Source organism: Uloborus diversus, chromosome 3 (assembly GCF_026930045.1).
Source record: "Uloborus diversus isolate 005 chromosome 3, Udiv.v.3.1, whole genome shotgun sequence".
Lineage (NCBI taxonomy): Eukaryota > Metazoa > Arthropoda > Arachnida > Araneae > Uloboridae > Uloborus > Uloborus diversus.
The window spans coordinates 159459303-159471507 of record NC_072733.1 but is presented as its reverse complement, the minus strand read 5'-3'; the positions used below and the strand labels follow the sequence as shown (position 1 = coordinate 159471507).

The 12205-nt window shown below is 32.5% G+C and overlaps 1 protein-coding gene across 1 annotated transcript; it reads right to left on the bottom strand.

Moving 5' to 3' along the window:
• Positions 1–2162: 2162 nt before the first annotated feature.
• LOC129219013 (muscarinic acetylcholine receptor DM1-like) lies at positions 2163–4340 on the bottom strand. Its single transcript, XM_054853332.1, has one exon. It carries the CDS (start codon positions 4338–4340, stop codon positions 2334–2336), a length of 2007 nt encoding a protein of 668 aa, XP_054709307.1. The 3' UTR covers positions 2163–2333.
• Between the last annotated feature and the right edge of the window lie 7865 nt (positions 4341–12205).

Below are 12205 nucleotides of genomic sequence, written 5' to 3'. Positions count from 1 at the left end.
AAAGTGTTCCAATTGCTTGAATGTGCAATAAATGTGTTCCGAATGTGATACGTTAAAAAGAAAGTGTACAGCAATTGCTCCGAATGTGTCCTACTTAGGATATTTGTTAAATTTAAGATTGGGTACATATTTGAGAACAGATTGGGGCACAGATGAAAACAGATTGTGAACACATATTTGGCCACACTTGTGAAATTATTGCTTTCTTTCTTAAAGTACCATTTCAATAGCTTTTTTAACTACCAATAAATAGAATGACATAACTAGAAATATTTTTGCAAGGAATAGCTGTTGGTTGGTGTCAAGAACAGGACCTGATTACTAAATAGGTCAAGTAGGCCATGAACTAGGGCCAATGGTTCTTAGGGGCCCCCAAATGGCTAAAACTGTTTAAGTCAATGGCTAAAATTGTAAAATTTGACTACACAGGGCCCTGAAAAAGTGTCTGGTCTAAGGCCTACCAATATCTTAATCGGGCCCCGGTCAAGAATGCCCCCCCCCAAAATTAATTTTTCCTGATCGAAGATCGTTCATTCCCCCCTGTCCTTTGTCAATAGCTGCCTTAAGAGATCACTGTAAAAATTTCAATAAAAACTTCTGTTATGAACAAAGGAGAGTTCCATAAGTGCTGTAAAAGGTGTTACAAAAAGGGAGTTACGAAGTGTTCTTGAAAAAGAGCCATGGGTCAGTGTTCTAAAAAGGTTCTCAAATGAGTTCCTAAAAGAGTTAAAAAGATGTGCTGAACCAAACAAGTGTTCTGAAAAAAGTTCTCAGTTAAGTGTTTTGAAAGCTGTTTCAAAATGTGTTTCAAAGTGTTTTAAAAATTTTAAAAATGTCCCAAATGTCCAAAAATTTGCAGTGCAAAACTAAATACCGAAGGTGTCTGAATTTTGAATCTCGTATTAGACTTCGGCAATCGAAAATTCAACACAATATGTGAAATTGTGCCAGCTAAAACAACCTCACTCTTCCCATTAATTCGATATTTAATTTTGAATTTTAATTGGCTTGTCACCAATTGATTTCCGTTTGATAAATTTGATTTTTCTACTCCAGAATTTGTAAATAAATTTAAGCATTGTATACTATCTGCCAACTGCTTATTTAAAATAAGTGATGCCCCCTACAAGGAGTAATGGTTATTTTATTTAAGTTCAATTCTGCAAGTACACATTCTAATGTCAGGGTTCCACCCTAAATAATTGTCTATGGTCCACTGGCTATAAAGTTTGGGAAACCCTGATCTAAACTATTAGATTTTAAATTTGAGTTTTGTCTTTTTAATAAAATTGTGGTGGATGAAAACATTCATTTCAACACGGTAAACCGCAATAAAAGATTTTGAAAATATTTATAAAAAATAGAGGCATTTATTTCAATTTATTTCATTATTTTATCATGCATTGCATTAATGTATAGCATCCGAAGATGGAGGCTCATTATTAGTCGATTTGGTTAAAGCGTCGTGCTAATAACTGGAAAATCGTCGGCTCGTTCCCCCCCATGGGTCAGAAGATGTCGTTTTTATATGACGTTTTTATTCCTCGGATGAGTTCTGATTCAACTTTTCAAGAATATATAATCTTTATACTTATAATAATAAGTATACATACTTATTGTAGCATTATGAATCACACATCTATTGCTGCATTAAATCAGAAAAGAAAACGTTCATTTTAACGTGATAAATCACAATATCAATAACATCTCTTGAGTTTTTTTTTTTGTGTGGGTAGTTCCTTTTTGCTTCATAACATTACAAAGAAAGGTATTTTAAATTAAGTCCTTGCCTACAAGGAAAAAACAATCAATTCATATTTTAGCTGTTTTTTTGAAAAATTGCGGTTAAAAAAAGGAATTTTTGATATACCACTGTCTATCGGGAATGCTTGGTCCGAGTCAGCTAGTAGTATTTCTCTTATTTTGTTTTTATATATATTCACTTTCTATACTGCGAAGTAGAGCATTTCAAATTAGTATGTTTTAATGGATCAAAAACAATTACTCGATATTTTGCTAAGAAATATTCTTTAAGAAGAGTTTTTTTTTAAATTCTGTGTTTAATAACATGGGAAATGTCAGGTACTATTTGTATGAAGAATATTTTGTGGGATGTCTAACCTAGAAGAAATAAGCCACTTTACATGAACATATATTTTAATAGTACCGAAGAATAGAGTGTATTTACACGTCATTTGTAGGAAACTACAAATTTTTTAACGTGATTCAAATGCATACATATAAGTTCGCCGATTTTTTTCACACAATTTTTTAAAAAACACGCACATACAACACCTAGCACACTGTTACACAAATACATGGAAACGGAGAAATTAGGTAAAATACCCACGATTATCCAAAGTTTTCTTTTTGTTGTGCCACTTGCATGATAAAATTCTGGTGTATGTTCGTCTAAAATTTGCATTACAAAGTGCGTAGCAGAAAGGGTTGACGGTGCTGTTAATATAACACAGGTAGTAAGCGAAATTCCATAAACCCGGAGTGATGCAGTCATCATCTTCACAGTTTGAAAGCGTCTTGTAGAGGACTAAAACATTATATGGGGTCCAAGTAACAGTAAATGCAAACAAAATAGCACTGAGGGTTTTAGCAGCTTTCATTTCTTGCTTTCTTTCTTGCTGCTTACGTTTCTTTTTGGGAGCTCTATGTTTAGCCACCTGTTTATGCACCAATTTTGTATTTAATGGAAGTCGTATTGCATCTACTGCTGAATCAGCTGCTTTCAGAAGACTATCGGCTGTACCTGATTCTAGCGGATTTTTTATATCAGATGATTCTCCATCTTGAATGGATTCAATTGCATCGGCGCTTGTTTCTTCGTCTTCCATAATCATTTTAATAGAAGCTTGAGATTCTCCTTCTCCTTCTATTGATGCCGACTTTGGAGGTAATCTTATTAATATTGTATAAACAGAATCCGGAGAATAAATGGAAGGTTGAGGGGATGGAAGCTGGGTTGGTGGTGGAATATGAGATCTTAAGGATGTAACGCTACTTCCTGCTACTGCAGTTTGCATTGGTGGAGTAACGAGTGGGGTTGTAGCAGTTCTTGGAGACATAATTTGACGTTTCCATTCAGGTATCGTTGGTTCAAAGCGTTTTTGTCCGTTTCTCTCGGTCATTGGAATGGCTTGGTCATTGGTTTTGTGAGAAGATGTAGAAGGTGCAAATGACTGACTTTGTAAAGGAATTCGGTGGTCTATTCGGAAGCTCATGGACGCGGTTCGAGAGCACGGTTGCATTGGCGTTTCCAACGAAGCAGGAGTTGTTACAGGTGACTCATGACTAGTGCTTTCTTCCTCTTGAGGATCACCTTCCCGGTCAATTCTACACCAAGCTCGTAAAAGTTCAGTTATTTTTAATGTCTTGGATTCTTTATTCTTTGGCAAATACTTGGAAGTTTCAACGCAGAGGGAAGTAGGTACGTATGTGGTTTCAGTTGTTTCTTCCAAAACGCATGAATCAGTTCGATACCTTTTGCATTCTTCGATTTTGCGAACTGCCTCTTCGTGATCCGGAGGATCATCACTTGAGGTAGATTTACGGCTATCTTCTTTTTTCCCTGCTTGTAAATGCGTAAGATCTTTTTGTCTCTGCTTAGTTTCTCTCCATATTCTCCAATACAGAAAACACATCACAGTAACTGGAACATAAAACGCAGCCAAAGCAGTTCCAAATGTAACGTAGGAGTTTGTTTCCAGGAATTGTATGTAGCAGTGGTTTTTCTTGACAGTTCGTCTGCCTTCTATGTACGGCCAAGCGTAAATCCACGGCGGCCAGAGCATTAAAGAAATTACCCAAGCTGATGCAATCATAAATGCAGCTCTTCGAGTTGTTCTTAATGCTCGATAAGTGAGCGGTCTAGTAACCGAAAAGTATCGGTCAAAACTGATTATTAATAAATTAAGAACTGATGCGTTGCTATTTAAGTAATCGAACGCCAGCCATGAGTCACATACAAAATCTCCTAGTGGCCAAGTTCCAATTAGCAAGTACATTGTAAAAAGTGGCATCGAAATCAGTCCTATAGAAAAATCTGCAACAGCTAAGCTGAGTAGAAAATAATTGCTGATTGTTTGCAATTGTTTGTCCATTTTAAAAGATATCATCACCATTATGTTTCCAATAACTGTAATTATGCTTAGCATTCCAGCCACTATAGCAATCAAGATCATTTCAAAGATAGAGTATGGTGGCTTTTCAATCTCAGGCTCTGCAATGATTCCGATTGTAACATTAGATTCATTAAATGGGTGGGATGTGACAGGAAATGCCATGCTGGAAGTTGTACTGAAGATTTGAAGCGAAGAAAAAGCCATATTATACGTTTTTGTAACGTTATCTCAAACTTCACCTGTTTTTCTCTTATATTAGCCAGTTTCTGGAGCTTTAAAGATTGAACCTAGAAAGAAAAAAAAACATATTTAAGTTCATAAATAATTAGAACACTGTTTACATATCAATGCACGTGGAAACACTCAATGACCTTTAATTTTACTATTATATTTACTCAATTTTTTTTCATTTTACTAATCCAAAAATTTAAATATCCCACCGTCTATTGCAAAATCACCAGCAAAATTAGTTGTTTTACACGTTTTATGACTAATTTATTAATAAATTTATTAATAAACTCCGTGCATGTCTTATGTAGTTTAATCAAGTGCTTCTCAATTAAAAAAACAAACTTGATCACTTTTTCTTTGTTGTAAAATTAACTACGCGTGTTTTCATTTTTTTCATGCATTTCAAAAAGAGAACTAAAGAAAAGATAATGCAAAGAGTTTTGATTTTTTGTTGAAACCTTGTAAAAAACAAATACGTAATACGTTACCAGTGATTTAAAGATTGCTGCTGTAGCTTTCACTGAGTACACAATAAATGTTTTGTAAATAAAGATACATTTTTTTTATTAACACTTTTATGAAAGTTACTACTTGTTTCAAGATAATTTCAAAAAGACTGAGTGCTTGTCTTAGTAAGAAAATAGAAAGACTTTTCAATGGAATGCGCATCATTAAGGTATTTTGAGCAGATACTATAGAAAGAAATTGTGTCTTTATCGTTATTCTTATCAGAAATCTGGAACGCCTTTCTTCATAACTGTATTCGAAGAAAGTGTTCGATCGTATATAACATTTTAAAATACATATTTCAAACTACAACTAAGTGCGACCCACGAAGACAATTTTCTGAAATATAACATTTAATGATGGAATAAATCATATTCAGTTTGCGTATTGCTTGTGGGTGAAAAAAGAGAGGTCTCAGAAAAACAGTACTGGAGAATATCAAGGTTTTACGTTAGATTAATTATCATTAGCATTTTTACTTGAAGTCTACAATAGAATAGGTCGACTATAGTTGATAAACTTTTCCTTAATTTGCTTTTTATAATCTTCGTTACTAATGTTGCATACGAAAATAGTTTTTTTCGCAATACTATTACTATTTTCCTACGATTCCAACTAATGATTTTGAAATCTTTGTTGAAATATTTTTTTTTCTTACAAAAAAGAAAAAAAAAAAAGAAATCTAAAAATATTTTCCCAAAATGTATTTACTAAAGTCATACCCTACGTGATTCAAGTTGGTACACAGTGGAAAAGGATGTTACACTGACTCAAAATACTACAAAATGAAGTTTTTAAGAGTGGTGTTTAAAGAAGACTCTCAAATAATGTTCGAATTTTTAATTTAATAGATAAACGTAAATTTGAATTACAGTTAATACAAAAATAAGTGTGGCTATTATCTTCTCCGAAGTATGCTCTTTCAAATATTTTATGAGGAATTTTCTTCCTTTGCTCTTTTTTGGTCACTTCTGAGCATTTGTAAAAAAAAAAAAAAAAAAAACCTTAAAAGTGGTGCGTTAAATTACTACTTGGTATTAACTTGACCCAAGTGCGATCAGGGGCAAGCACATGGGGGGGAGGGACATCTGTTGTCCCGGCTCCGAGCCTGAAGGGGGCCCGAGATTGGTGAAATATATGTAGAGACGTAGGGGTAAACAATGTGAAGGGGGGGGGGGCTGTGAAAGTCATTTGTGACGGACCCCAAAATTTCTGTGCACGCCCTTGAGTGCGATGTATCAGCTTGACCTAAACAACACCATAACGTTGACTGAAAATTGGTTATAAAAAAGCTTCGAATCTGAACAACTTTCTATTAAGTAAAATCACACATTCTATTCAAGGAACGAACAGAGCATTAGCTAGCTTAATATAATACATTCATCCAAACACCAAAAAAAAAAAAAAAAGATCCCGCGAACGTAGGCATAATCAATTTAAGTCGATAGCCTCTTCATAAGCCTCTCAGTTCTGGGCACATACGAGCACTCGAAAATAAAAGCCCTGCTATCAACTTTTTTTTCGACTTAAATTTTTTAAAAATTATTTGACGTTTTAAACTTAGAGAAAACATAATTTAATAATATCGCAAAAACAGGACAAATCTCATTATTAATATATTTTATCGCTCTGGGGTGTATCTCATCATGTACAGCAACTTTTGATGCGTTCAATTTATCAATTATCATATAAAGCTCAGTAGTTGTAATTTCAATAAGACATAAGAAGTTGGGTACAGACTCGAAAATCTCAAAATACCCTTAGAATGAGAGATTATTAGAAACGTTGTTATCAATAGTATTGATTAAATAATCAGTTATATTGAGAAAATAATTATTCAAGATCTCACATTTTCTACATTATTCACAACACTTACATCACCATAGTTTATAAATCTCCAGTACTACATTGTTATATTCCCTTAACATTAACATTAGTTCTTTCAAAATGATTCCATATAGCTTTAGTTAGTTTATCACTGGACAATAAATTTCAATGAAACTTTTTTTTTTAATCTTTTAATTTCCTTATTTACCCTTTTTATATAATTCTTGTTAATTAATATATAAGCGCAATTTCTTTTAATTGAATTTCTGATAGAGTTTACTTCTGTACTTAATTTTTTTAAATTAGTCAATATTCATACAACACTTTCTCATTCCCCCCTCTTATTAAGGGTGCTCATAATTCCTGCGTTTTACCTCAAGTTTTTATTTATTGCCAGAAACAATAAAAAAAAAGTTAAAATACTTATTTTTAATTAGCTGTTTTGGAAATAGCTTAAATATATCGATATTGTGATTAACTGCAGGTTTTGAGTGTTTCAATCAAGAAACCATGTACTTGTGTTATTCCATACTTTTTAGAGCGAATCAAGCTTTACAATTAAAAAACATGTTTTATATTTTTTGAAGTACGTTACTTAAATATTATTTCTCCAACCGCGCTATCATTTTTGGAAAACAACTAAAATTCAGGACAATATTTATTCTTCCAGAAAAAAATAAGTTTTTTTTTTGTTCAATTGCGAATGCTTATTATCCTTACTTGAACAAAGCTGATGTTGCTCTGATTTTTCAGATTGTCATGATGACAAGAATAACTCTAGCTCGTTGTTTCAATATTTACTAAGAAGTCAAATTTTCGTCGCCATGGTTACTAATCGTTTGTAGTCATTCAAGATTTAACTTAAGTAGATTTTACTTTTAAAAGGGGGGGGGATGTAAAATTACATTTCAGAAAAAAAACATCAATGTGGATGAAATTAAAAAGCAAAATTTCATCCAAATACAAAATTTCCAGATTACTAATACCGACATTTAAGATTGACAAGAAAACAAAAATTCAGAAGGCTTTCTGATGTCTTCAAAAAGTTTTTTTTCATTTATCTTTATAAGAATTTGGAAGCTGTATTTTTGGAGAATAAAAATACTTTTTAAAAACATTTATTCAGTTGCGGAAAACATTCCGTACACCAACATACTCATTAACTACATAGAAAATCATGAAAAATATATTAGTAATTTAATATGATTCGGTTAATGTAAAAAACACACCGTGGTATAATTACTAAGCATTGTATGTATTAGTTTTAATGATGTTTTCAGCCTTATGTTGCTGACGAAGATAACAAGGATGTGAACAATATAGAATGGGGGTTACAAGTTTTCACTGCTTTCTGTTTTCATTCTCAGAAGCTAGATCAGCATTTTATTACAATGTAGAAAAAATTAATTACAGGCATAAAGGTTTTCAGGTCACATAAGCACCCCCCCCCCCCCGCTTAAAAAAACATCATTAGAGATCGTCTTAAATTTGGTTTTTATGGCTTTAATTTCGAAAAATTTCGGGAAGGGAGTTTGCGAAAAGTCCTTCTTTGACCATAAAAAAAAGTCGTCTAAAATTGCATTTTTGGAACTTTGATTTCAAAAACCTGCATGTCCCCGAACGTTACTAAAGATGGCCTACAATCATGTTTATAACACTTTGAAAATTTTGCCTCCTCCCAACATCACACTAAGACTGCGTTTTTAGACTATTTCGAAAAATTCCGGGGAAAGCTTCCGAACTCCCCGTTTCCTAACAGAATTGAAGACTACCTGAAATTGTGTTTTTGGCGTTTCAAGTTCAAAAATTTGCTGGTGGAAGATCTCAGGACGTCTTACTTCCAAATACTACCAGAGATCGTCTAAAACTGCATTTTGAAAATTTTATTTTCGAGAAAATTAAAAGGCATAGCCCCCAAACAGAGTGCTTGGAAAAATAGGGCGTATTTCTGAGTAAATAGTATACTTACGATAAAGATCATGTTAATTAAATATAGAAATGGTTCCCTCTCCTAAACAAGAAGCTAAATCCTTTCTCTCGCTGTATTTACATATTACTAGGAGTCAATAGAATAGAAAATGTGGGATCTCAAAAAAGATTTTTGTTCTATACGAATGAAAATTACTTGATAATCATTTGATTGGAACATTCATTTTATTCTGTGACTTAAGACACGATACGACAATTTTTCGGCACAGAAGTGCGTAACACAGAACTTAAAAAAAAAAGTTTGTCTTGTTTTTTTTTTTATTCTTCTTTTTTTTTTAAATGTGAAATACCCTTACTTGTACTTATAATTGCTTTCCTAAATGTAAGCTGTTCATTTTCATTTTTGTTGTAACTTTATGTATTTCCTGCAAATCTGTTTCTTGCCCTTTTTATATTTTTTTATTATTGATTCATTAAATGCAAGATGCATGAAAACGAGGCAGAGCGATAAAAACTTTAAAATCTGGCAGAGCGAGGCGTAGAGATTTTTTTTTCTCCTAAGTATTTCAAGTTTTTTTTCAGGCAGATATACATCTAGGTAATATTTTCGTGCCTCCTGAGAAAAAGGACAACCTTTAATATTTATTATGACAACTAACGAGGATCAAACACTCACAAGACTTATTAGAAAATTTTAATAAAAACTCAAAGTGTTGAAGCGGAAGCACTATATACACTATGTGACCAAAAATATTGGAACACTTTTCAAAAATTCACATTTTTAGGGATTTCTCGAGAAATAATTAACCAATTGCTCTATAATTTGTTTCGCATAAAATGTATACTCTAGTTGTCATTTTCCTATAAAAATTAAGTCTGCTATTCATTTAGGGGACAAACAACAAATTGAGGGAAAAAAAAGGTTTTTTTGATCATTTTTCATTGTAAATTGCTGGGAATAAGCTATAATTTTCTGAAATGAGTTAAAAATCCATCAAAAACTTATTTTTATATTTTTGTGAAAGTATCTCTTATACCCATAGAAATATAAGCATTTCTCTCAAAAATGCAAAAATTTTTTGAAGGTTTTCGCTTCATATTACGCAGAGTATTTCGTCAAACGTTACTAAACTTTTAAAATATTTGACAGCATTTTAGAGAAACATAATAATAAAATTTGAAGTTAAAATATTGAAAATTAATATGAACAGTTAAAGCTATTAATTTTTCACTGCGCATCTACAAAGGATAGCAATTTATAACGTTCATAATTCAAAGCTCAGATACATCCTACAATCCATGAAAAAAATTCCACCGCAATTTCTTTAAAATTTAAAAAGTTATCAGCGATCTAATGAGCCGAATTTCTATAATTCTAGGATAGGCGACGAATGGTAAGGGATCGTTAGCAAACTGGCAACACTTTCCTGCCATCGTTACAGAGTGATTCATGATAAGAACGGATTATTTGTTGCTGGTCCCCTAAATGAATAGCAGACTTAATTGTTATTGGATTTGACGTCTGGAGTATACTTTTCATGTGAAAAAAATTACAGAGTAGAGAGCAATTGGTCTTTTATTTCTCGAGAAATCCGTAAAATTGTGAATTTTCAAAAGTGTCCCAATACTTTTGGTCATATAGTGTATGTAATACCTCATGTATTTTGCCGAATTTAGTAACTGGGAATTTGAGACTTTAAAAGTGCTAGGTTTAGCTTTATTCCAAAATTTCAACGCAAGATAATTTACAAACATTGAGAGTGGGGGGAAGGGGTGATTTTTGCCTTTGAGCTTGGAGCAGGGTGAGCATCCCTGCATACAAACAAAGATCACAGAAAAATCTTTAATGTTTCAAATTCAGGAAATCCTTATCCGTAGCCGTCCGCGACTTTGCCGTTGTTATGCTCAATTTGAAAGAACTTTCACCATAAGAACCCCTTGAGAAATGCTATCGTAGTCTTCTCATCTGCATATAGTAATTAGATAAATAAATAAATATTTTTTCAAAAAGAAAAGGATTCAAAGATAAAGATTGGAGAAATTTTCTGGTCACCAGTGGTGAGAAAAAGCAATTATAGTAGCCACATTTTTCTAGTCGCCACTGCATTTGTAAAACAGGTAACTAACCAACAAAGTAGTATTTAATTTAGCACTAAAATATAAATATTATTAGTTCAAATAAAGGTAAATGTAACTAATTAAAGGCATTAATGTTTATTGTACAATCACGTATTTACTATGCAAAGAGGATCTAGTTTTATTTTTATGAAGAATGTTTTCTGGCAACTCGGATGAGGTTGGGGAGAGTGGCAAACAGACAGCGGAAGCGAAACAATTTCGCCAACCGATAACTAGTATTTTTAGTCCCCACTTTTATTCGGCACTCAATTTTTCAAATGTATCAAGTAGGATCATCCATTTTTAAAGAATATTTTTTGGTTAGAATTTGGAGTTCATTTCGTTAAAATTCAGTGTGGTCGTGCAGGCTATCTTTTTTTTTTTCCTTCCTTTTTTGAAATCATCAATTTTCAATAACGAACATTTTTCTAAAAATAAAACGAATTTATAATTTTATTTATTGCAAATATTCATTCGTTAATTTTTCCTAGATGAGATCTGGAACCGTATTAATGAGGAAAAAAATCTTCGTTTCAAAAATTAATTTTAGTGCGAATACAAATAAATTAATATCACAAGCAGGATTGCAAAATGCGCGGCAATGTAAAATGCCGCACCTTTTACATTGAGTTATTTTTCTTTTACCTATGTAGTCAAGACTCAAGAGGGAAAGAAGTAGAATTTCCTTGGAAGGATCTGTAAAAAGCTGCGGTTTAATTTCACCGTCAGCTATTACCTCCTTCGACTACTCTGCACAGCAGGGGTAGCGTCCGGTCTGTCCCCCTGCAAAATGTGACAGGTCACATGATCCACACTTCCATCGGTCACCGTTCGTTCTATTGGTTGTTGAAGTGTCAATCATTTCACTGATGAGCACTGCTTTCGTTTTAAAGAAATAGCCCATTTTCAAGCGAGATCGTTTTTCTTCCCCACTGAAGAGCAGCCTTAAGGGGGAAAATATCATAATATTCAGAACATGATACAAAAAAAAAAAAAAGTTAGTTTCGATATTATTAAATGTCAAGATATCGACCCATTTTACTGTATAAATAAAAAGTCGGAAATCTTTAAGAAGTTGCTGGTTATAAGACCTAATCATAAGATCAGCACAAACATAATTTTCATTCATACTTATATGATCATTAAAAATTAATTTATGATTTATTTTAACAGAAAAAACAAGTAGATAATCAGAAGTATCTGAAATAATTATACCAGCAAAAATGTTCTTATTAAAATCAACAGAACCAAATTGATCTTATCTTTGCATTTATAAGTGAGGTGAAAGTCTTTCATTGTGATTTTTAGCCGAACAGCAATATTTAAAAGTATACTTCAGAGCTTGCTTGATTAAAATCAATTTAAAACATTAAAAAAAAAGTCTTACGAAACAATTAAATTTCAAATGTTTTAGCTTCATGTCATTTTTAATTACCTTTCGTTGCTCTGAACTCGAT

Bases quoted from the DNA above. Each gene is read 5' to 3' on its own strand.
- LOC129219013 (XM_054853332.1), bottom strand. From the start codon at position 4,340: ATGGCTTTTTCTTCGCTTCAAATCTTCAGTACAACTTCCAGCATGGCA.